The 27441-nt window shown below is 37.0% G+C and overlaps 1 protein-coding gene across 2 annotated transcripts in view; it reads right to left on the reverse strand.

Annotated features, from left to right (window-relative positions):
* Positions 1-27441, reverse strand: part of LOC134289581 (zinc finger protein 70-like) — a 64255-nt gene that overhangs the window by 33393 nt on the left and 3421 nt on the right. For both annotated transcript variants that reach the window (XM_062855598.1, XM_062855597.1), the window contains exons 2-3: positions 10853-11298; positions 1501-1812 (exon numbers count right to left, since the gene is read on the reverse strand). In XM_062855598.1, coding sequence (XP_062711582.1) covers positions 1501-1812; positions 10853-10911 — 371 coding nt within the window. In that variant the 5' untranslated portion in view covers positions 10912-11298. The remainder of the gene's footprint in view (positions 1-1500; positions 1813-10852; positions 11299-27441) is intronic.

Here is a 27441-nt window from a genome sequence, read left to right on the forward strand (position 1 = left end):
AGTGAATGTTCAGTTTGAAAATCAACCATGCGTTTTATTGTTTTGAGGCTTTCATTTTTCTGCGTGTAATTGGCGATTTTGGATCAGTCTACTGAAAAAAAAAATCAGCTTGAGTGCAATCAGTTTTGTATCTTTTAATTCCACCCTCTAATGCTTATTCTTTGACAGATACGCGTATTTCGACTACCACTTGTAACCTTCTTCAGTGTCTGTTATCCACTGTGGATAGAAGCTAATAGAAGGTATTCTGCTTAGAGGGCTCGAAAAGTCGGTATTGTAAATTTAACAATAAATTGGTGTCGGAAGTAACTTTTTTGACTTCCGCTGCTTTTCATATGCGTTAAACATAACGTCGGAAGTAGTGCGCTGAATAGAGCATCAGATTTACTATACAGCACAGAAGGCAACGTAAGTCAATGAAGTTACTTCCGACAACAATTTGGTGCTAAATCCACAATACAAGAAAATCCAAAAGGTGAAAAATATTACAAAAAAAAACAGTTTTTGGAGTTTTTACAAAATGGCAATTTTTCAATAATCGCCCTAGCGGAACCTCTCTAAATGATGTTTAAAATCGAAATGTTCTATGAAAATGCTGACATGTATATCTTTCGTTTAAGGGTTGAGCTCCTTGACTTGCATAATACCCACGTCTTTACAGCTGTGGCTATATGGAGCCTTATTTGTAGACTGGTCTGAGCACGTAATTTATTTCCTTTATTAGGAGCCATTGTCTCAATTAAAGTTCAAGAAATTTAATTTTCGTTGTTACAGTTTTCTTGCTGGTCGTTTCACCACACACCCTTAGCTTTTACCGGACCAAATAAACACCGGTCTATTGTAAAATTTTCTTAGCAAAACACGACCAAGTAAACTTTCTTGTCTTAATTGAAAACTTCGACTTCTTTCCGAGAGCCCCGAACAAATCTTGATCCAGTTTGCTCAGCTTTCTATTTCAAACGGCTCTGTTTGCTCGGTTTCCATCAATCGGATAAAATTTTAATGAACCAGAAGAAAACTTCTCGATGGAAATCGATTGCATCCATTGTTTCCCGGCAAAGTTATTCCGCAACTATTGATTGAAACTCTGCCGTAGACTATTTGAGTTTGCTGTGGTGGCGGCGGCAACATACGCACTACCCACCCTTGTGAATTTTTGATACGTTACCAAGTTTCAATGGGCTGGTTTGCGTCGTTCGAATGGAAGAAGAGGACGAACATGTTGCGGAAACTTCCGAACAAGGGAAAGCCCGAGTTCACAGACCCTATTCAAAAGTTAATCCTTGGGAGAATCGGTTACAAAGCAAATAATTACATCAACCATTCCCATCAGCCAGTCAATTGGGCTCTTGCATTCCGTCCCCGACTCCAGGATTAATAATGGCAGGGTATTTATCAACTGGAAATCGTTTGTAAGTAATTTCCTAATCCTTTATGACACATGGTGGTAGGAAACAACTATAAACGATTTCCTAGTTCTGGTTGGTTGGCAAAACTTACGTGCATTTGTGCGGTTTCAGGATCGTCGTCGTCGCCGCCGTCGCCGTCGTCTGCGTCGTCGTCGTCGACATCATTGTTGCCGGATGAAGCTGAAGCAATGAATCCAGTTGTGGTGATATAATGGACGGCGATGATGTGGATTCTGACTCCGAACAACAGGACGAGAATGAGCTCGTAGACGAGAAGGATGTTTGCTCATTGTCGGTAATGTTGCTTGCGGACTGTAGCAGCAAGGTGCTGAAAATGGAGTCGTCCGATATGATGGACCGGATGCTGTAGTCCAGTGCGTGCTCGTCGATGTCCAGGTTGAATCTGTTGGTGGGTATAGATGGAGAGCTTTTAGAAATTTGAAGCTGGCTTCTGTGCAAGGAACAATTAGGTTTTTGGAGCACGTTCGACAATGTGTGGTGTTAGCGTTTGGCCTTCTTTAAAGGACAATGCAATAGTATTTAACTTTGGGTCAAAGCCAAAAAAACAACAAATTGAATTGGTGTCAAGCGGTTGATAGCGTCCTAAAGGAAACTCGTTCGTATGGAAACTATCGATACCCAATTATTTATTACTTATGAACACCTCGAAGGCAAAAAAGTTGTTGAAAAATGAACAAATTGGAACGAAAAAAAGGGTGAACAAAATTTTGTTTATTCAGGTGAGGTTTGAACGCACGACTCCTCAATTGAATACATAACCGTTAACCAACTACACCAGGTAAAAATTGTGTGGAATCTGAATGCAATTTCAACACCTACAAACAACAATGATACGTTATTTTTAGTATCTAGAAAACCATTTCTAACATAGTATTAACCATCAGTCTATGCTAGTAAAAGCAATTTGATTGATTTGTCTTTATTAAAGAGACTTTCAACCCTTGGCTAGTGAAAGCAAGTAATAGTTATTTGTTGTTTGAGTTGCAAAAAGCTGTTTTTTTCAGCACGAGTCGTTCATTCATCCAACGAGGCTTGCTCAGGGTGACTCAGGAACATGTACCGACTCTTTCCGTGACGAACCTTTCAATATTCTTGGATTAAATGCACGAAAAATATGATTTAGTTTATATACATCATATCAAATAATTATTGTAATATGGAACAAACTCACCGATAAATATCCATCGTAGTTCTACGTCAAAATTCTGGATGAAGACCAGACGCTTCCGGAAGAAACCCCAATGAGCATGAGCTTGATTGACCACCCGTGGATGCTACTCCAGTATTGTCAGACCAGCAACACTCACACAAGGAACCAATGAGATGTTTGCAGGGAACTAAGCAGGCATATCTACAGTGTATGAGTGTTGATGATCTTCTATTATTTATGCGACAATGGCGCCTGCCACGTCAGGTTGCACGTCAATGTGGGGAAGGGTAAGGAAATGATGATTGCAATGCAATGGTTTGTATCCACAGCAGACCGAAAATACCTCTTCGTCTGCACAAATTCATTCGGATGTCGGAGTGTTGAAGGGACATAGTTGGCAATGGGTTCACACATTGGTGCGTGGAAGCCAGGCGTAAGGTGATGCATTAGTGTATTTACTCTAAAACTAATGTGGCACATTGTTACATAACTCGTAGGCGTTATATGATAGATTGACACTCTGCTGTGAAAGTTGGAAGGAAGGGAAATGGCTTTTTCATCCCGTTTCTGTTCTAGCGATGGCTATGAACATATGAATATAGATTAGGCCGTCCCTTATTAGCGTTAGCATTAGCATTTTAGCATTAAGCGAGTCGCACAAATTCGTAGGTGGTACAGTCCTAGTCCGCTGTTCTGAGAGTTGCCTCCTTCCCGTCCGAACCAAAGCACAAAGATTTAGGACTAATCTCTGACTCTTAGACAAGACTGACGCAATCCTCCAATGGTCGAGCACTGTCCTGGCCACGTCCTTGCGACTGCTGAGGGATGGGAAAGGATGGTTAGTTCTGGACACCTATGAAAAATGTAGACACCTCTACGATCTCTCAGGCCTAGGTGTCACGGGAATTTGGGTGTTGTTAGTGGAAGGATAAACTCCAAAGGATACGCTTGGTTAACGTTCAGGCACACCATTGTTAGACTGCTTCGAATCAGTTATCTGCCCAATTCATCCTGGTTTCCTCGTCATCTTGATGGTATTTGGTTGAATTACTAGATTCTTCGGTTGAAAATCTGAAATATAAAACAATACTAACATCGTACGTCAAATTAGCTACATATTAGTGATACGCTCGCCACAGTTACATATTTTTACAATATTATTTATTGCATACGATAAATTTACCTGAATCCTGCTGAAATAAAATGTTAATTAGCAGTACATTGAAACAAAAATACTACAAAACCCAAAAAAAGTGCATCAAACTTTGATCCTGAAATATTTATATAACCGGTAAATATCAAGATCAAAATTAGATTTGGTAGATCTTACACCGCAACGCACCATTCTAAGGTGATCTACCCACGTTACGGGGTAATATACGTTAGGCCGTCCCTTATTTTGCAAAAATTAGAAATGTTATAAGTTCGTTAGTGGAAAATGATCGTTTCAGCTTAGAAATGATCGTGTCAAAATTTGAAGTCCGTATCTCAAGGCTAAGTGATCCCTCAAGGGGCCTGAAGTTGTCAAATATAGTATGGGACCAAAAAAAACATGATTTTTTTCGCCAACACAAATACGCTATTCTACTAGAACCAGTGATTTTAGGACCCTAAAAGGGCCTAGATTTGCGATATCTCTATCCGTTCCCAAAATATTGACAAAAAAACAACCGAAAAATCAGTATTTTTGACCATTTATTTAGATTCTGAAGGAAACCTACCCTATCTTGTTCAATAACTCAAAAACGAGTAGAGATATCGCAATTCTAAGCACTTCTAAAATCACCAAGAACTAAAAAAATCGCAATTCTAAAATCACCTGTTTTAGTAGAATAGCGTATTTTTTTGTCGAAAAAAATTTCATGTTTTTTTGGTCCCATACCATTTTTGACAACTTTAGGCCCCTTGGGGGACCACTTAGCTTTGAGATACGGACTTCAAATTTTGACACGATCATTTCTTAGCTAAAACGATCATTTTCCACTAATAAACTTATAACATTTCCAATTTTTGCAAAATAAGGGACGGCCTAATATATATGAGTTGTATATGTAGATAGGAGGGAGAAAGTATATAAAAGATACAAAGTAGGAGGAAAGAGACGGGCCAGAGATTGAACCCAGGAACTTCTGCATATGAATCAGAAGCGGTAGCCACTAGACTACCTAGCCCGTCGCATTCGGAAGAAACACCAATCAATGGTTGTGGACAAATCGTGAACGCTCCTGGACGACGCCTTAACGCTTTCGGGCGAGGCTCGGAGCTTCCGAATGAAGCCTGGAGATTTACGAACGAAGCCGTCTCACTTTTTGACAAAGCCGGGTCGCTTCTGGATGAGTCGAAGAACTCCAGGATGAAGTCTGGATGCCTATAAGTCTTCTACAGGAGACAAGTCTACGGACGAAGCCAGGCCACTTCCAGACTCAACCTGGACGCTCCAGCACGAGGCGCGAAGCACTCAAGACAAAGCCCAGATGCCTCTGGATGAAATGTTGCTGCCTAAACACTCCTGAATGAGGCTGGAACGCTTCTGGTTAAAAGTTTTAATAGTACTGGTTGAAGCCCGGACGTTTTTGACCAAGGTCCAGACGCTACATGATGAAGCCTTTAAATTTGTAGACGGTAAACTTTAACGCTGCTGTACAAGGCCTGGAAGGCTCCAGACGAAACTCTGATGTCTTTGGATAAAGCCGGGGCGTGGGCATCTGCTGACGTAATCTTGATGGTTCTGAACGATGCTCGGATGCTTTCAGATGGAACTTTTAAGCTTCCGAATGAAGCCCAAAACTTCGGGACAAAGATCGGGCATTTCTTAACAAGACCCAAACGCATCAGGACAAAGCCTGGATATTTGCACACAAAGCACGGATACGAAAAAAAAAACAATCGCTTTTGGACGAGGCCTGGAGGGCTCCATTGAAACCTTTGAAGCCTGGACATGTTCTGAACGAAACATTTATGGTTCTGGACTACGACCGGATGCATCCAGATGGAGTTTTGACCCTTACAAATCAAACCCAAATGCTCCTTATCGAAGCCCCGACGTTTTCTAACGAGGTCCGATCGAAGCCTGGGCCTGGACGCTTGCGGGCAGATGCTTCGGGACAAACTCCAGTCCCAGATGCCTCTGGACGAACCCTTGATGTTTAAAAGTCTCTGAACAAAGCCCGAACTCTTCTGAATAAAGCTTCAATACTCCTGGCCGAAGCCCTGCTACTTCCGGACAAACCTGCAGGTCCATGGACGCATTTGGACGAGGCCCGGAGGGCTCCAGATGAAGCCTAGAAGCCGCTGCACGATGCCCAGAAGCCTCTGGACGAAACTCTGAATCATCTAGCCCAGTGTACAGCTATTATATAATTTTTCAGTAGAAAGTTACATTTTTGGCTTACTCTCAGCGAAACTTCTTCCAAATCTTAGCAATGAACTGGCAAAATTGCTGCAATCTTGCCAAATAGTTGTTTGTTAATTACCCTGGAAGTGCCAATTTCGGCAAAAACATGGAAAATGCTGATATTCGGGCAATCAAAATTAACATCATTCAAGGGTTGTATTTTGTACAACACGTTGAAAAAATCTCGCTTTTTTGTGTTCAGCATTAACGTGGTGCTGGCGGTGGTGGCACGAGTTACGGAAGGTTAAGTGTAAAGATAAGATATGGCTTATCGTTTTTTTTTCAATGGATCCATTTGAGATTCTTTGTCAAATATTATTAAGTATGCTCAAAAATTGTTAATACTTTAAATTTTGATGTAATTTTTAAAGAACCACTTTGGGAATTCGCAAAATTATTTTTCCTTCTTCTTCTGCATGGTTCTTCGTTCCAACTGGAACTTAGCCTGCCTCTCTCCAACATGGTGTTCTTTGAGCACTTCCACAGTTATTATTTTGAGGGTTTTCTTCGCCTGCCATTGCATGAATTAGTATATTGTGAGGCAAGTACAATGATACACTATGCCCAGGGAGCCGAGAAAATTGTACCGACCGGAACGGGAATCGAGCCCGCCGTCTCCGGATTGGCGATCCAGAGTCTTAACCACTAGGCAAACTGGAGAACTGGAGAAATGCGTTTTCCATGACTTCTTTAAAATAATTTAAAGTTCTCCATGAAAAAGTGTTCATGAAAATTCCAGCCGATTGATTCACCATTGCTCGTTATTTAAGTCACAAATGCTCAAAATATCATTGCATTCGGTTCATTGAATCCGGAGATATAACAGCTCAAATTTTGCTGTCGAAAAATTATACATTTTTCTAGTATCTTTCTTACTTTATCTAGAACAACCCGATCTTTTTTTTCAAATTTCAGCCACTGATACACAACTAGTTGATCAACTTCAGTGAAAACTTTAGAGTATTTGGTGCACTTTTTGAATAATAACAGCTACTTGAACATTTTTAAAAGTGAAAATTTTGCCTGTCCGTTGTATTTTTTTTTTCTATGTATCTGAGTCAACTCTCGGAGAAATTGTTCGAGAATTTTCTAAATAATTATTTCATATAATTCTCCATTTTCAGAATTTCTAGAAAATGCTATGGTGATTTCAACCAGTATTTTTTTATGAAATTTCAGATGTACCAACAGTGTATTACTTGGCTTCTTGAATTTATTTCTAAAACCACTGAGAAAATCCCTAAAGGGGCATCTGTATAGTGCGCCACGATATAAGGGGGGTGGGGTTCTCGTTTGTGTGAAAAATGAGGTAATTTTATTGATTAGACTTATGCACTTTTCGTTACAAAATAAGTTATATTGTCATCATCATGTATCTTGTTTATAACATGATAAGTTATAGGTTGTTATTCTAATAATAGCATAATACAACATGATACAAACTTGATATAATTTTCTGGTAGGGAAGTGTATCAGTATCTCTTTTGATATAAAAAGATAATTAATTAATCAACTGACTCACAACTTCAGGTGATTTGTTACAACGACTATTGTAACAAAACTAAGCTGAAATCGTCAAAAGAATCAAACATTTTGGTTCACAAAAGCACTTGCTTTAGATTTACTCATAAGTTTGTCATACCTTATAGAGTAAGCTATTAAAGAAAACTTTTAGTAATGTACAAAAGCTTCCACATGAAATTTTTCATGAATCTTGCATGAAATTTGCCAAGGAACTCTTTAGAAACCCAGTAATGATTAACGAAAAATACCTAGCACAAACAGTTCCATAAATTTTCGCCAGAAGTTTGCCAATAAGCTTGCAAGAGTTCAATAAGAAATCTACTTAGGATCTTGTCACATATTTCTGAAGTATGCACTAGAAAACTTCCAATGATACATATCACAGACTGGCTAAAGGTGACGCAAGCCAAATAATAATTCTACTCGTATATTGTGCTACACCAATTCAACAAATTGTTCTGAATTTATGCATTTTGAAGTTATATTAAGATTCATTTGAAACACTAGTTAATAGACACAAATGTTGTGAAAAATGGACAGAGATGAAGAATTGAGAAAAAATTTACGTTGTTCTGGTGGGATTTGAACCCACATCTCCGTCAATTTTCCAGACAGGATACGTTTACCAACTTCGCCATAGAATAGGTAACGATTTTGTGGAGCCGCAAGCCAACATTAATCCAATACTCATCTCACCCCATGCTCCTCACTACATCTCCCTCGGTCCTTAGATATCCACTTTCAACACTTTCTGAGAGTAGTGTAGAATTAGCATAAGTTAAAATACACAAAAATAAAAATAAAAAAAACTTTCTGAGAGTGATAAAGACTGGACTCGAAAATAGTGAGACACATAAAATCTATATACAGTCAGGTTTTTTTTTACGCGGGGGATACGTACCGCGTAAAAAAAAAACTCAGTTCAAAATTCGAAAAACCGCGTAAAAAAAGTCTCACCATTTCTCGACGAATCATGCAAAAATAAGACGATGAAATTTTTTTTATATGGAATTTTCATTTACGCGGCCGCGTAAAAAAAAACCTGACTGTATATAAAAATGAGTTCAAAGTTTCTTTGAGGCAACAAAACTCACGAACGGGTGAACCGATCAGCATGACTTTTGCACGGTTCGATTCGTATTCATGGTGGCTGTGTTTATAAGTATTAAAATTACGAAAATCATTCAAGAAGTATAAAGAATGTAAAAAATACTGATTTTTCATAAGCCGGGTAGAAATTTGGCATGATTGAAATGAAATCAATCTAGAGTGCGTTGCTACGATGTCCTCAACAGCTGTCAAACCACCACAGCTTGGCAAGACAAAGTTTGCCGGGACAGCTAGTAATGTATAAATTTGATTGCGTGCACAAAAATAGCTTGTAGCATAAATATTTTATCAAAATCGGTTAATTATTGGTGGAGATATCGTTGAAACAAGAGACTTCTCATTTGAGAAACAAACACTTTAAAAAATATCTTTTTACCTAAAACTGTGGAGCCAAAAATATTGAACCGATTTTAATGATTTTGTTTTCACTGAAAACAGTTTAACAAAACAACTTTACACTGCCTATGTTTTATAAAAATCTGGGTAGTGGTGCCAGTTCTACAGCCGAAATAGTGCACACTGATTTTAAAATGATAAAAAAAAAACTTTTTTTTTGTTGGAACTGTTAAAAAAAGTTCTGAACCGATTATGATGAAATTTTCATCGCATATCATGCCTTACTTGGAGAAGTTATAGTCAAACTTTTAGATGTTTTGATGAGCTAACAACAAAGTTATAGCCTAAACAATTTTAAAATGGATGCCCAAAGTTTTTGAAATCACATTTTATTGTATCGACAATATCTGCATCCATATTAAACCGATTTCGATGAAATGTTTATGGAACTAACTACACATGATATTCCTAATTTAAAAATCAGTTATTTTTGTGCATACAATCAAAAGTTATACCACAGACAAACAGACGTTACACTTAGAAATGTTGCACGAAACACTGCGTTGTGCAGTATCGTCAACAGAAGGCGCTAGTGTGAAACGTTATACGCGAAGAAAAACGATGCGCGTGCCTCTAGTTGTGAAAGCAATAACTATCAAGATTTAAAATGATCGTTAACTGCGTGATCGATGGAAATTTCACAAGTGGAACATCTGTTTGTCTGTGGTTATACATTATTTTGTGTGCCTCACTTTTCTGAAGTCCAGTCATTATTTATATTTTTCGATGCATCTGTGGTTACCGGTCTAGCAAACTGAGGAGACTACGCGGATTTTTTTATCGCAATTTTCGATCATCAATCAATTTGTCATCTTTTAAACACTGAAATATTAATTAAAAAAAAAAACAATACTACATACGTATAAAAAATCAATACTAGTACCCACCGATCGACATAGCAATATTCTAAGTCACAGATGAAATAATTATATGTGTCCGAAGATAAGCATTTAGTATTTCAAACTGAACAAGTTTTGCTACACTGCATAAAAGTGATAGTTAAGTACCAACACTAAGATTATTTCAAATTTATGAATATCAGTTACTCAAAAATATAGACGAATGTGTGCACCTGAGAATGGCATCGAAAATTCATCAACTTTGCCGACATGCTACAAATTGTAATGACTTTAAATAAAGTAGGATCGCACCGCTCCAAAATATATTTTCTAAAATTTCAGAAATTTTCAGTCATGATGGTTGAAATCCCCTCACAGAAAAAAATATTCATGTAAAATTCAGCCAAAAATCATGCACATAAAGGGAATGCTAGAGTTAGTGCATATTTACATGAGATATCATGTAAAATTGCGTTACGATCGTGTAAATTTCCGCTTATAGTCGCGTAACCAGTTGGAGTCCATGATGATTTACGCGATGATTGGCGGAAAATTACACGATGGTAATGTATTTTTACAATATATCTCATGTAATATATTTTTTCTGTGCTGATATAGACCTTAAAAATTTGGATAATACAGAAAAGTTTATTGAATAGAATTTCTTAAACTGAGATTTAGAGAAATGTACCATAACTAAGTCGTGGAAAATTTTGAATAAGGATCGATTACATGGCATGTAATTAGTAGGTAAATTATTCGAAGACGCAATATTGCAGTTACAGTTCATCTCATATTATTCAAATCCACATAGTTTCAATTGCAAATTTCGATGCGACGAATCACATCTGCCGTTGTTGCCTATCTCTCCAAAACGGCTTCGACCCTACTTGTCTCGCTAATTGTTTACCTTTTCGCTTCCCTAATCCAAACAGAAATCACACACTTCACTTAATTGATACAACACACCGCGCGGAAATCAAAATAAACAATAATCCTCGATACTTACATGTCAATGTCCCAGTCCATCATCGTCGCCGAAGCGGCTGCCACCGCCGTCGTCATCATCGTTTCCTCTAGGTACCAGGGTATACCTGGGCAGGGATTTTGTCACCGGGCCCGAACACTGTTCCCTTCCCGTTGCACTGTTTCACTCCGGATCACTTCTGCCTAATGTCTATCTTCCTCTTCTTTGACCCACTGGCACTCAAGTGCGGTTTCGTATTTCGTCTTCCGGATTGTCTCGATGTTCTCCCTTGGCAAAACCGTTTGAAGTTATATCTATTATTGTTGCTAATTCGATGATAGGTTTTTTTTTTGTCGGGATTCGAGCCCAGGAGGGACAAATGGCAATCTATACGGTTCACTCTGGCTTGTTGACAAAGCAATCAATTAGACGGTTTTCGAATTTAATTCCTCGTTGCCCTTGGAAGGTCTCTCACTCGTGATGGTTCACTGCGTTTGTAAGAAACTATTTTAAAAGATTTTTCATACAGTGCTGTACTATTTTATTCGTACCAAAGAATCAAATTGAACATTTTAAGATTTTTTTGTACATATTGATAGATTTAGAGAATTAGCTAAGAGTTTTGACGAACTCCACTCCAACGCCTTGGAAAAAAAAAATCAAGAAAGATAATTCGTTGGATCCTGCTTATTTTTTTTTTAATTTCGATTTGACATAAAAAAATACGTTTTTTAAACTATTAACACCTAAAAACCTTTTTTCTATGTAACATGGACTTGTATCGAGAAGTTTTTTCTCTACAATCATTATTGTTTTCTTTAAATTTTAGTTAGGCTGTTCGTGAATAATTGTGATCACCGATAGAGTGCTCCGAAATTAGGCGCCCCAGTGGAGAAATGTTGAAATATATTATTTGCCAGTTGTTGTGTGCACCTCATGTCGATAGAACCAATAAAAATTGTTTAAGAATAATAATAAAGATGGTAATCTTGTTTAAGCTCTCAAGGTGTGTAACACTTTGATGGCCCGATTTCTGGTATTGTGAGAAAGTTCAACAAAATATAATATTGCGTTTATTTTTTATTCAAATGCCCAAATCATTGAAAAATGTCAGTCAGATTCACGTAGATTTTTTAAATTGTCGAATTTTGTTCGCTATACTGTTAGGATTTTGTATAAATTATGTCCTCATGGTTAATTTTTTTGGTTTTGTTTAATTTTCTATGTTTTAAATAATTTTGTAATCGGAATTTCTCTTGAAAATACTGGGCGTCTCTCCAGATAAATAAAAAAAAATCTTACATAAAATTCTTTTCTAAATTTAACATCAAACATTTCATAAGCAGTTGCAAAACACTCTTAGTAAACTAGAAAAAAAACATATGCTCAATAGCAAATTTAACTAACAACAATTGCACTGCACGCCAGTTGCCAAGGTGAATTCTTCTAAGTCTTCGGCGTTACGTAGATTTCTGAAGGAACTCATTCCGGATGTCTTCAAAAAATTCTCCAGCAATTCCATGCTAGATTCCTCCAGAACTTCTTTCTGTGATTTTTCAGGCTTTTTGTAGAAGCTCTGAGTAGATGAAATACTACTTATGAGATTGCTCCAAGAATTCCTTTCGGGGTTACTCCGGGAACATCCCCCGGGATTCTTTCTGGATCTGCTTCCGGGATTCTACCTTATTCATAAACTTTTTCCGGGATTCCTCTGAGAACTTCTTCCGGAAATCATACGGGAACCTTTAACTATCCGGGATTCCTCGATGAACTCTTTTCTGAAAGCCTCCAGGAGTTTCTTCTTGAATTCGTGCAGATCCTTCTGGAATTCCTTCGGCAGATCATTATGGAATTCTCCCACATCTTCCTGTGATGGAAAGCCTCCAGGAGTTTATCATGTAACTCCTCAGGAAATTTGTTGGTATTCTTTTCGGAATTACTCAAGGATTGCCTTATGTAGTTCCTTGAGCAATTCTTGCAACGATTTCTTAAAGTATTCCTCCACCAGCTTTGTAAAGAATTCCTCCTAGAGTTCCTTCTGAGTTACCTCCAATTGTTCCTTCCAGGATTCCATTTTTTTTTCTTTCAGAAAATCCGTATCAAAATCCCGATGAAATTTTTGAAGACATTTCAAAAGTCACTATTAGGAATCTTGGAAGGAATTTCAAAAACTGTTCCTGGTTGATTTCCAAATTTCCTGAAGAAATCCCATAAGGAAACCCTTTTGAATGGAACATAATAAGGAATCCCTAGAAGAATCTAGATGGAGCTCCCTTAGGAATCGTAACAAAAGCTCCTAGCGGAATCCTGGAATAAATTCTGAAGGAACCACGTGAGGAGTCCCTGAAAGAATCCTGGAAAAATAGCAGGGGTAATCTCAGAGCAAATTTCTGGAATCTCGGGACGAATTCTTAAAGAAATTTCGGAAGGAGTTTCTGGAGGAATCCAGATGTATCAAAATAACTTCGAAAAGTTCAGAGTTTTCGAGTTTCTTTGCTTATCCATACCTGTTGAAAATATCGCCTTGTACACTCTGACTTAACGCAAAGATTCCTGAAATATTTCCTATTTCAAAAGGTTGGGGTCACCTCCTCAAAAATATGTTATCTTGTAGGTCCATATCTCCGCCAATTTAGATCAGATGACAACAGGGGTTCCCAACCTTTTTGAGGTGGCGACTTCCTTTAAGAATTGGCATTTTAAGCGATATTGAGATAATTCCATATTCTGAATCTGCACGCCAAACTGAGCCGAAATCCAAATTTTCATGAATTTTGAGGCCCGGGAACCTATTAAAAAAAAAACAATTTGGAGTTTGTATGGGAGCGATTTCTCGAATCACCCCTCGTCGGATTTTGTACTGGGCGGAGCTGTCAAACAGTTGCCCAGCTGTCAAAAGGTGTTTTGAAAAAATCTTTTTGAAATTAATTTTAGGTATCAAAACAAAGTTCTAAAAATCTGAAAAAATATAGAGGCTTAGAAAAAGGTGCTCTTTTGTTTAAAAATATAAAATTATTGAATTTTTTTAAATTTAAAAACCCAATTGTCAAAACATCTGGGCCCAATGAAAATTTATAGAAAAAAATATGAATGAAACCGCGTTTTTTGGGTACCGAAATTTACTGTGGAAGGGATTTCCGACGATCGATGATAAGTTTTCTTCTTATTCGACACTCACATTTCGTAAACAATGATGTCATGTATATTTAATTTGAGTCATAGCCATGTTCACAGCTGAAAAATAGATGCGCATCCGAAATATTTTTTCTTTTGAGGGTGTTTTATACTGAAAATTTGATCCTCGAATTAGAACTTTTGGGGGTGGCACAAAAATTTGTATAATTTGCACAAAATGCACTAACATTTTTTTAGTAACATCGCGGGGTAACACCGGTTGGGAAGCCGTGGATTACAAGAACCTAGGTCTCATTCAAAAAAGAACAAGCCAAAGAAACGTTGAACATGACTTAGGTAAAACTTAAAAAAAACTTAAAGTTGCCAAATTTCCTTAAAAATAAATATAAACTAACGGTAGCGTCGGTGAAAATTGGGTTTTTAAATTAAAAAAAAAAATGTGTTGATTTTTTGGTTTTATGCGAAAGAGCACTTGTTTCTGAACCACTATGACTTGGGGGTTATTTGACAAATCGTTCCCATACAAACCTCAAATTGATTTTACCAAAATTCATGAAAATTTGGATTTCGGCTCAGTTTGGCATGCAGGTTCAGAATATGAAATTATTTCAACACCGCTAAGGAAGCCAATTAAGTCGAAAAAGTTTTATAGTGAAAGCGGTAATACACCCTAATTTTACTAGCTGGGGATTTTTTTTATTAACGTACGGGTTTGGGCCGAAGGGTCTCAGATTTTCATGAAACTTTTTCCACAGGCAGGGCTCATGGATATATGAACAAAAAAATTGAGAAAAATTCAGGGTCGCCTATTTTCCCGGATAACTCAGGTGGAAATTTTTTGCTTTCCCTTGACACTACTTACTTTGAAAAATCATAACTCAAGAACGAAGCATCGTAGGAAAAAAAGTTTTTTCTAGAAAATGAAAGCAAATTTTCTCAAAATTAAAAAAAAAAGTGAACTGGAAAAAGTTTTTCCTAAAGTTTTCCACAGTTGAGAAAATTCGTAAAGAAAAGCCGGAAAAACTATGCCCGAACTCGTGGAAAATTTTCGAAAAAATATTTTTAAGAAGGTTATTAATCGCTGAAATTTCTGGAACGCATTTTTTCTCGTTTTTGACTTATGGCCAATTTTGTTGAAAAATATCCAAATGTGCCATAAAAGCCTTTTTGCCTTTCTCGTACACCAAGGTGTACCGAAAGGCTATATGTTCACTCCAAAAACGAAAATTTGATAGAGCCTCCGGAAGGGTCAAGTCTTATATACCAATCGACTCAGCTCGACGAATTGAGGTGATGTCTGTGTGTATGTGTGTGTGTGTGTATGTGTGTATGTGTGTATGTGTACAAAAAAACTCACATCACTTTTTGGCAGTAAACCTCAACCGATTTTAATGACCGACAGTTCATTCGACGCGGAATCTAGTCCCATTGTTTCCTATTGAAAATGGTTCAGATCGGTCCAGCCGTTCCGGAGTTATGGCCATTTAGGTGTTCCGGACCGGTACCCCAGGAAGGGGCCAGATATGAAAACGCTACAAACCCATCCATGCGGCACATCAAACTACGTCATTTTCGATAACTTGATGAATGGTAAGCAGAAAAATAGTCGCAGACCATATCTGAACCGGTACTGTCCCGGAACCGGTTCCGGGTGTCCCGCCGGAAGTGTCCAAACATATAAGTGAACTAAACCCATGCATGCGACATATCAAACCGCGGCTTTTTCGATAACGTGATGAACAGTAAACAGGAAAACATTCTCAGACCATATCGGAACCGGTAGTGTTCCGGAACCGGTTGCAAATGTTCCGCCGGAAGTGGCCAAGTATAAAAGTTAAACAAACCCATGCATGCGACATATCAAAGAGTGGCTTTTTTGATATCCTGATGAACAGTAAGCAGGATAATATTCTCAGACCATATCTGAACCGGTTGTGTCCCGGAACCGCTTCCGGGTGTCCCGTCGGAAGTGACGAAATATAAAATTGAACTAAAACCATGCATGCGACATATCAAACCGCAACTTTTTCGATAATCTGATGAACGGTAAGCAGGAAATCATTCTCAGACCATATCGGAACCGGTTCCAGATGTTCCGCCGGAGGTGGCAATGTATAAAAGTTAATTAAACCCATGCAAGCGACATATCAAATAGTGGATTTTTTGATATCCTGATGAACAGTAAGCAGGAAAATATTTTCAGAACATATCTGAATCGGTTGTGATCCGGAACCGGTTCCAGGTGTCCCGCCGGAAATGGCCAAATATTAAAGTGAACCAAACCCATGCAGGCGACACATAAAATCGCGGATTTTTGAGCATCTTGATTTGGCAAAAAAAATTTCCGGCCATATTGGGGACAACCGGTAGTGTTCCGCAACCGATTACGGTTGCCCCATCGGAAGTGGTCAAATGTAAAGGAGAACCAAACCCATAAATTCGACACATTTTATTACTTTTAAAGTAAGCTGATGAACGGTTAACAAGAAAAAAAATCATAGACCATACTTTGGAAAACCAATAGTGTGCTGAAACCGGTTTCAGGTGCCCCGACGGAAGTGGTCAAATGTAGAAAAGAGCCAAACGCATACACGCAGCACATTAAATAACGGCTTCTTCGATAACGCGAAGAACGGTCAGCAAGAAAATAGTCTCAGGCCAGTAGTGTTCCGGAACCAGATTCGAGTGCCTCGCCGGAACTGGCGAAATGCACATATGAACGAAACCCATACATGCATTACATCAATTTTCTACCACATCAGGGACAAACGGTTAGTGGTAAAATGTGAACCGAAAGTGGTAAATGTAAAATTGGACCAAACCCATGCGTGTCGTACCATAAAACCACGGTAATTCGACAATGATTACCGTCAAATTACCTGGGTAAACTTTTAATTTGATAAACTAACTCTATTTCAGTTTTGTTAAGATTGTATGATTTGTTTTTGAACACAAATCTTATATATATTGTGGTGGTATGAATTGATAGCTTGTTCATTTCACGATTTTTGGCTTCCGAGGTTCACTGCGGTTGATTACCATTGACCATACCATTGATCATTTTTTAATTCAACAAATTTCGAATAAGCGGGGTACAAATTAAAAAGTGTCGTATTAAAGAGTGATGAATACCCGGGGTTTGACAGTACATCAATTGCAGCTTTTTTGATAACTTCTTCTTCTTTATGGCTCGACATTCGCATTGGAACTTGGCCTGCCTCTCTTCTACTAAGTGTTCTTTAGAGCACTTTCACAGATATTAATTGAAGGGGTTTCTTTACCTGCCATTGCATGAATTTGTATATTGTGAGACAAGTGCAATGATAAACTATGCCCAGGAAGTCGAGAAAATGTTCCCGACCTGAACGGGAATCAAACCCACCGTTTTCCGGATTGGCGATTCATAGCCTTAATCACTAGGCCAACTGGGGATCCTTTTTTGATAACACGATGATCGATTCGTAAGAACATAGCCTCAGACCATATTTTAGACAACCGGTAGTGTCTCGAAACTAGTTCTGGGTGTCCCACTGGAAGTGGTCAAAGGTAGAAGTGATCTGTACCCATGCATAAGATAAATCAAATCGTGTTTTTTTAGGTAAACTAATGTACGTTAGCAATGATATTGCCTCAGACTATATTTGGGAGACCCGATGGTGCTCCGGAACCTGTTCCAGAAAGTAACCAAATGTACCATGCGACACACCACATCACGGCTTTTTTAATAACCTGAGGAACGGTTAACTAGAAAATAGGCTCGTACCACATTAGAGACTACCGGTAGGGTTGCACAACCAGCGTTTGATGCTTCGCCGGAACTACGAGAGTAAATAAAATCAATGCAACCGATAAATACATATGTGTAAGAGAACAAAATCTTGACATATTAAACCCACATATAAACAGACGTCTAACTATACTCACTACGTTTTGGTTTTCAACAGTCAATAAAATTTAACCTAGAATGTGTAGAAAAAACTTTATCGAAGACCGCAAAGTGATCTGTGATTGTGTAAAAAATTATATCTTAGCTTATTAGTATCGTCTTGATATTGATCAGCTCCCAGTTTTAGTGAAGGTACTCAAGCAGTCAACTGAGAAATCTGATATTATTCAGTTCTGCTTATACGCTGAACACAACGTCGGATATGTGCCATCAATAAATTTCAAGTCAATTCAATGATGGCTTTGATAAAATGCTTGCTTTTCTTAAAAAAATATCAGGATTCAGAAACACTTTGACTTACGTCGACGGAAAGATCGTGAGAACATATATGACGAGAAAGGCACTATCACCTCTAGGTGGATTAATTTGGTTTTTTTTGAAAAATCATTACTCAAGAACGAAGCATCGTAGAAACAAAGTTTTTTAATAAAAACGAAAACAAATTTTCTCAGGAATTAAAAAAAAATATGAAGTGGTGAAAGTTTTCCACAAAATTTTCCACCGTCGAGAAAATTCATAAAGAAAAGCCGTAAAAACTATGTCCGAACTCGTGAAAAGTTTTCAAAAAAATATTTTTGAGACGGTAATTTCTGGAATTTAAATAAGTGAAATTTTGGAATTTAAATAAGTGATTTCGTTCCTGAGTTTTGGAAAATTTAGTGAAAAATGACCATATAATATAGGTTTTTTTTATTCCTGTTCGGGTCTGTCACTGCGACCAGTTTTTAGATCTATTGTGACATTACCCGTATCCTTAGTGTAGTGCATGTCGCATTACTCAATTGCCATTGAAGGGCAATAAGGTATCGATTTTGATACAGTTTTTGTTTTGCTTTCTTAGAAATTTCTTTCTTATAGAAAACAAAATAAGAGCACTGATAATTGGCCATGCATCGGAAACCTAGCATCACACTTGCTTACCGCTAAATTCTCCCCAGTAAGAAGACCCGGGTTTAAACATTAGCAGCAATACCATTCCAATAAAGGAACATGTGTTCAGTAATAAGGATTCTAGTGTGTTCCTTGTGTACTAGCACTTTCCAGTCTTTGAAGAGTTAGTACATACATGGATCCCTAACCCAATTTGATTTCCTTTGCATTAAGTTTAGCCTCAGATGGTGAGGTTTTTAAATATATACAAAGTAAAGTTGGTAAACTTAGTTTTATTCAAAGACTGGAAGTCATCACAACACCAGTAGCAAGGACTAAATATTATAATGCCATTAATTACCAGAACACATATTCCAAAATTGAAAAATAGGACGACACTAGATTTCGGTTTGGTAGATTTTTCACCGCAACGCACCCCAAAAAGGCGATCTACCCACGTTACGGGCTCCGTTAACGATCGAGCATGTTTGAAACCCCCTCAACAATTCATCCCTCAGCACGGGTCGCCTGACACCTTGGATTGGGGTTACCTGTTTGGTGGTCTTTTACCCCCGGAACAGGTGGTCCGTAGTGCTATTCTAAGCCGGCAGCTACACGGGCATAATATAGGGTTACATGGTCATTTTCACAAAATTGGCCAAAACTCAGTAACGAAAAAAAGCACATTCCAAAAATTTCAGCGATCAAAGTTTTTCAAATTACCTTCTTAAAATATTTTTGTGAAAATTTTCCGCGAGTTCGGACATAGTTTTTCCGGCTTTTCCTTATGAATTTTCTCGACGGTAGAAAACTTTGCCGGAAATCCTTTTCCACTTCATATTTTTTTGAATTCCTGAGAAAATTTGCTTTCGTTTTCATTAAATAAACTTTGTTTCTACGATGCTTTGTTCTTGAGTTATGATTTTTTAAAGTAAGTAAGTAAAGTAAGTAAAATTTCCACCTGAGTTTTCCGGGAAAATAGGCGACCCTGAATTTTTCTCAATTTTTTTTGTTCATATATCCATGAGCCCTACCTGTGGAAAAAGTTTCATGAACATCTGAGACCCTTCGGCTCAATTTGTACGATAATAAAAAATGCCCAGCTTCGAAATGCTTTTTGCGAAACTTAGCTTAAAAAAATCTAGGAAAAAAAGATATTGAGTAAATTAAGGACCAAAAGTTGGGGTCACCCCTCCATATCTGACAAATGGTTGGGGCTAGGGTTTGGTGTCACTTTAGTAAAACATGGAAAATGATTCGTTGATATATTTAATAAATGAACGAATAAAGTTTGACATTTTCACCCATATAGAGGAAAATAAGTCAAATTTACAATATCACACAAAAATTACTAAATGTGTTTTTCCTTCAACCCAAATGGGCTCTAATATATCTTATTAGAGATATCTTGAGAACAAAAGTAGAAAATATTTTCATATCAAAACTAAAATTTAATAATATTGATGTAAAAAAAATATATTTTTACGAGAAAGATCCAAACAGTGTCAATCCATCATATTTTTTCAACGATTAAAAAGTACCTATGTTTTAAGAACATTTTAAGCATTATAAGCGTACAAAATTTCGTTCAATTTGGTTCACTTGTTTCCGAGATATGACAGTTCAAAAATTGGTTGTCTTAAAAATAGTGTTTTACGAGAATGGTTCTAACATCGCGAAAGATTAACCAATCAAGCTCAAATTTGTACCAATGATGCACATATAATAGGCTGATAAGCAGTCAAAAATTGAGAATTTTTAATGCATTCTATGAAAAGTTACAGCATCTTGAACTTTTTTGTGAGAGAAAAAAAAGTTGCCTATCCCAAAGATGAATAGTTCTAGATTTGAGGAAAAATATCGCGAAAAAGAGTAAACTTTTATATGCAAAAGTGGTCAAAATATCAGCATATTATGATTTTCACAATGATGGACCACAATGACTACACTTTTTTATATTTTTAACGAAAATTTAACTATTTTTACATAACATATAAAAAAATACAAATGTTCTTCAAGCCGTTTTAAGCTGATTTTTTTTCGAAAATTTCAAGTTTTATGCTTATATACAGGGGATAGACACTATGATCAGGACAGGCAAAATTTTCAATTCTCAAAAAAATATTTTCAAATTTTCGCTGTAAGTAGATCAACTAGTTGTGTACTAGTGTTGCATATTTGAAAAAGATCTGGCTATTCTGCACGAAGTAATAAAGATTCTAGAAAAAAGGTATAATTATCCGATAGCCAACTTTGAGCTGTTATACTTCTGGATTCAATGAACCAAATGAAATGAAATTTTGATCATTTATGGCTTATATAATGAGCTATAATTTTTTTTTGACTTAACCTAAAATTTTAAAAGCGGAAGAAAATTATAACGATTAAGTTATTTTTCTAATAAAACACCAAATTATCCAAAACTTCAACATCGTTTCAAAATTCAAGGTGCTTATTACAGTTCATTTAAATTACCTCTAATTGACTTGAGTATAAATATGTTTTGCAGGAAAGTAACAACATAACCGGAAATAAATTCAAAAAGTAATGGGATGCGCATTAAAAATAGACCAATTTACTGAAAAATCTTAAAATAAATTAAATTGCTATAACTTTTTCGCTTGTGGAAAAATTCAAGTTTAATCAAACGTTTTTCAGAGCTCATTACATAGATCATAAATGATCAAAATTTCATTGCATTTGGTTCGTTGAATTCGGAGATATAACAGCTCAATGTTGGCCATCGGATAATAATACCTTTTTTCTAAAATCTTTATAACTTCGTACAAAATAGCCCGATCTTTACCAAAATTGTAACACTACTTCACAACTAATTGATCATCTTACAGTGAAAGTTTGAGAATATTTGATTCACTTTTCGAAAAGTTACAGCTGGTTGAACATTTTTTGAAAAGTGAAAATTTTGCCTGTCCCGATCATTTTGTCTATCCCCTGTATGTATGGAATGACCATGCGTCTCCATAACTTTAAAATTGCCTGGGTGAGCTCCTGTTAGTAAAAAAAAATGCCTGCGAGTTCGCTTGCTGCAGAATGAGAATTCTTCATGAATTGCTTCAGGCATTCCTTCAGAAGTTCTTTCTGAATTTCTCCATAAATTCCTTCTGATTTTCCTGCGGAAGTTTCTTCTCAGATTCCTCCAAGGGTTATTTATAAGATTCATTCAGGTGCTTCTCCAGGAATTCCTTCAGAAGTGCCTTCAGAGATTGATCTAAGAGTTTATTAAAGATTTCCCTAGAAGTTCCTTCGAGGGACCCCCAGGAGTTCCTGCTGAAATTACTTCAGGAACTAATTCTGAGAATCCACAAGAAGTTTCTTCTTAGATTTGTTAAGCAGTTCCTTAGGATTTTTTTTCTCTGAGAATCACTCCAGTAGTTACTCCTGGGTATTCTCCAAAAGTTTCTTCTGTGATTTTCCTAGGATTTCTTTCTGAAAAGAAACTCCTTGAAAAATTCCAGAAGTTTTTTGAAGAAATCCTAAAAGGAAGGAGTGAATTTCGGAAGTCGGGGCCCGTGGCGCAGTGGTCCACACGTTCGCTTCATAAGCGGATGGTCATGGGTTCGAACCCAGCCCCGGCACTTGCAATTTTTCGTCAGCTGCTCTTCCCCCCGAGAGCAGCTGGCATCTGACTCTCTTCGGAGCATATAGCTCTAACGGACCCGGAATTTGGATATCGGCGAACCGCAACTCATAATGGACCCCCAATCGGACTGGAAAAGGAACAGTAGCCACACATCAGCATCATCGTGCTCATCATTCTACCATGGACAGGGTAGAAGAATGGAAGAAGCACAAAGGCAGCCAGTTCAATACAGTAGAATAGAATAGAATACATTTAGGCGCTGTACAAAGTGGAAGTGCAGCGTCCAATTGGAATCGCTCACGTAGTACCCTAGTGGACAAAAGAGCTGTAAATGTGATTAAGAATTAAAAAAAAAAATCGGAAGAAATCATAATTGAAATTCCCAGAAGGATGAATCTTTGAAGATACTCTTGGATAAATCCGAGTAGCAACTTCTGGTCAATCTTGGAAAATTTTGGAGGAATCCCAGAATGAACTTCAGGAGGTATTCGTAAAGAAACTCGTGAAGGTATCTTTGAATTCTTTGGTGCCTGAAAGAATCCAAGGAAGACTCCAAGAAACTTATTGAGGAATTTTGAAAAAAAAAACTCCTTGAAAAACCATAGAAGTAACTTTTGAAGAATTGCCTGAAGGAACTGCTGGAGGAATTCTCGAAAAAGGATATGCTATGGAGCTTCTTGACGAATCCAAGATAAAACTTCCTAAACTTCTGGAGCAATTTTAGAAAGATTTCTTCTAACAATCTCTAAAGGTACTCCTGGATGAATTCCTGAAGGAGATCCTAATTGAATCTCAGGAAGAACTCTTGGAGGAATCTGAAAAGAAACGTCCGTAGGAATTGTTCTTATGAAACATTTTTTGTTTGGTCCACCGACAGTGTTTATTAATTGAGGTAAGATCCTTTTTGACTTTAAAGGAAAACGAAGCCAGAGTATAAATATGGCCGCCACTATGGCTGTGGAAATCCGGCAAACTTTTTTTTTCTAGGAGAGCAACTTGATTGCTTGTTAACAGTAAACATTATTTGTGGCAAAACTGGATGCATTTTCTCATTTTTAAGTTCTTGATTCTTTTTTTAATAAGAGCAATATTTTCAAAATCTGATTCCATAATTGAGCGTACATTTAGCCTAAATTAAAAAACCCGATTTAATCCACCTATGGTGAACAGAACCCTTCTTACACTTAATAAAACTATTGTTGTATTATTTGTATTTAACATATTTATTTTGTGTGATGGACCAAAAGTTCTAGAAAATATTGTGGATTTGGCATCTAGTGAATTGGTTTCCAAAATAGCATCATGGACCATGGACTAAACTACCATAAATGCCAGACACCTTCTAGAATCTTGTGTGAAATTTTTAAAAAATAGATTACATATTCTGGAATATTGTATCTTTTGTTAACTGCCAAAAGATCTTGAATCGATTAACAAATGGATAAGAAAATCGGCGAGATATACTTTGTCTAATATCTCTTAATCAGTCGATTAAATTAGCTCCGAAGTACTTGGTATTCATGGGTATGGTGCAAAAAGGACAAAAATGATATATCCAGGGGCCTACATCGTCGAAACCAAAACATGACGCTGAAAGCGAGCGCCCATCAGCATCGGACGGACGCTGACGACGGGAACATTCAAAACAACATGCATGCGCTTCGCTTCATCCGCCCTTCTTGTCACTTTCTTCGGCGCAACGACGGGTGGCGGCTCATTTTCACACCGACTGGGATTCAATTGAAATTTTCAAATTGTCTAAAATGTATGTTTACTTAATATTTTTATGGGTAATAAACTATTTCAGTAAAATATGCATAGCATACATTAACTTTACGCAGATTTGACGGTTGTTACACTCATTAATTGAGTTATAACAGAGAAATTCATTCGAAGTCGAACGAGCGTGCGTGAGCCTGAAAATTTCAATTGAAATTGAAAATGTAGGGCCCTGGATATATCTACTTAGTTAAATCAGTTTTGGCATTACATAGCTAGTTATTTTCGCTGTCCGGTTCTTGCATTTTTCCCTCAATATATAAATTCAAAGCTTTCATTTAACATATTGTTAGTTTTCATAAAATTCCTGTGTATTTGTAATTTGTTATTTATAATTTTATTGAAAACAACAATACACTTTGTCAGCATTATTTATTGAAAAATAATTTCTCATAGACTGGTCAAAAACTAATGCAAGATAACAAGTAAGTGAATAGATTAATAAAAAGAAATTTATTGAAATACTCTTCGTAAGATATCTCAGTAATCAAATGTCGAATCGAAATAAAATTTCAGGGCCTTATACAAGGATATTGTAGCTTTCATTTGGTGCTTAGAGAACCCAAATCGGTTGACAGACAGCTGAGATATTTATTATGGTACCCTTGGTCAAAAATCTCTCAAAAAGTTAACCTTACTCCCAAGTACTCTTTGAAAGATATCTCGGTAACCAAATGTCCAATCCTAATAAAATTGTATAGGGTTCTACTAGAATGTTGTAGCTTTCATTTGGTGCCAGGATAACCGAAATCGGTTGACAGACGGCCAGAATATTCATTATGATACACTTGGTCAAAATTCTCAAAGGGTTTAGTTGTATAAATCCTAAGTACTCTTCAAAAGATATCTCTGTAACCAAATGTCCAATCAAAATAAAATTTCTGGGAGATCTACTAGGATGCTGTAGCTTTCATTTGGTTCCAAGAGAATCCAAATGGATCGACAAACGGCCAAAATATTTATTATGATACACTTGGTCAAAAATTTTAAAAAGTTTAGATGTATGACTCATAAGTACTCTTCGAGAGACATCTCGGTAACCAAACGTCCAATCGAAAAAAAAATCAATAGCGTTCTACTAGGATGTAGTAGCTTTCATTTGCTTCCAAGAGAACTCAAATCGGTTGACAGACGGCTGAGAAACGTGCGTGACTTTTTTTTGTAACGCACATACACACACACACACATACACACATACACACATACACACACACATACAGACATTTGCTCAGTTCTTCGAGCTGAGTTCATTGGTATATGAGACTCGGCCCTCCGGGCCTCGGATCGAAAGTCGGTTTTTCGAGCGATATTTATACCCTTCTTATGGGTGTAAGAAGGGTAAAAAAGGAATTTATTGAAATACTCTTCGAAAGATATCTCAGTAACCAAATGTCCAATCGAAATAAAATTTCAGAACCTTTTACAAGGATATTGTAGCTTTCATTTGGTGCTTAGAGAACCCAAATAGGTTGACAGATGGCTGAGATATTTATTATGATACACCTTCTCAAAAATCTCTCAAAATGTTAACCTGTATTACTCTCAAGTACTCTTTGAAAGATATCTCAGTAACCAAATGTCCAATCCTAATAAAATTGTATAGGGTTCTACTAGGATATTGTAGCTTTCATTTGGTGCCAGGAGAACCGAAATCGGTTGACAGACGGCTGAGATATTTTTTATGATGCACTTGGGCAAAAATCTCAAAAAGTTTAGTTGTATAAATCCTAAGTACTCTTTGAAAGATATCTCGATAACCAAATGTCCAATCGAAATTAAATTTCTGGGCAATCTACTAGGATGTTGTGGCTTTCATTTGGTGCCAAGAGAACCCAAATCGGTTGACAGACGGATGAGATATTTAATATGATACATTTTGTTAAAAATCTCAAAAAGTTTAATTGTATAACTCCTAAGTACTCTTCGGAAGATATCTCTGTAACCAAATGTCCAATCGAAATAAAATTTCTGGGCGATCTACTAGGATGTTGTAGCTTTCATTTGGTGCTAAGAGAACCCAAATCGATTGACAAACGGCCGAAATATTTATTATGATACACTTGGTCAAAAATCTTAAAAAGTTTAGATGTGTGACTCATAAGTACTCTTCGAGAGATATCTCGGTAACCAAACGTCCAATTGAAAAAAAATTCAATAGCGTTCTACTAGGATGTAGTAGCTTTCATTTGCTTCCAAGAGAACTCAAATCGGTTGACAGACGGCTGAGAAACGTGCGTGACTTTTTTTTGTAACGCACATACACACACACACACACACACACACACACACACACACACACACACACACACACACACACACATACAGACATTTGCTCAGTTCGTCGAGCTGAGTTCATTGGTAAATGAGACTCGGCCCTCCGGGCCTCGGATCGAAAATCGGTTTTTCGAGCGATATTTATACCCTTCTTATGGGTGTAAGAAGGGTAAAAAGGAATTTATTGAAATACTCTTCGAAAGATATCTCAGTAACCAAATGTCCAATCGAAATCAAATTTCAGAACCTTTTACAAGGATATTGTAGCTTTCATTTGGTGCTTAGAGAACCCAAATAGGTTGACAGATGGCTGAGATATTTATTATGATACACTTTCTCAAAAATCTCTCAAAATGTTAACCTGTATTACTATCAAGTACTCTTTGAAAGATATCTCAGTAACCAAATGTCCAATCCTAATAAAATTGTATAGGGGTCTACTAGGATATTGTAGCTTTCATTTGGTGCCAGGAGAACCGAAATCGGTTGACAGACGGCTGAGATATTTATTATGATGCACTTGGGCAAAAATCTCAAAAAGTTTAGTTGTATAAATCCTAAGTACTCTTTGAAAGATATCTCGATAACCAAATGTCCAATCGAAATTAAATTTCTGGGCAATCTACTAGGATGTTGTGGCTTTCATTTGGTGCCAAGAGAACCCAAATCGGTTGACAGACGGCTGAGATATTTAATATGATACATTTTGTTAAAAATCTCAAAAAGTTTAATTGTATAACTCCTAAGTACTCTTCGGAAGATATCTCTGTAACCAAATGTCCAATCGAAATAAAATTTCTGGACGATCTACTAGGATGTTGTAGCTTTCATTTGGTGCTAAGAGAAGCCAAATCGATTGACAAACGGCCGAAATATTTATTATGATACACTTGGTCAAAAATCTTAAAAAGTTTAGATGTGTGACTCATAAGTACTCTGCGAGAGATACCCGAATAAAAAATACAGTAGAAAAACCGAATGTTGTATTGTTACAGTACTATTTAGAACCATATTGTTACAATAAAC

This window comes from Aedes albopictus, chromosome 3, assembly GCF_035046485.1.
Source record: "Aedes albopictus strain Foshan chromosome 3, AalbF5, whole genome shotgun sequence".
Lineage (NCBI taxonomy): Eukaryota > Metazoa > Arthropoda > Insecta > Diptera > Culicidae > Aedes > Aedes albopictus.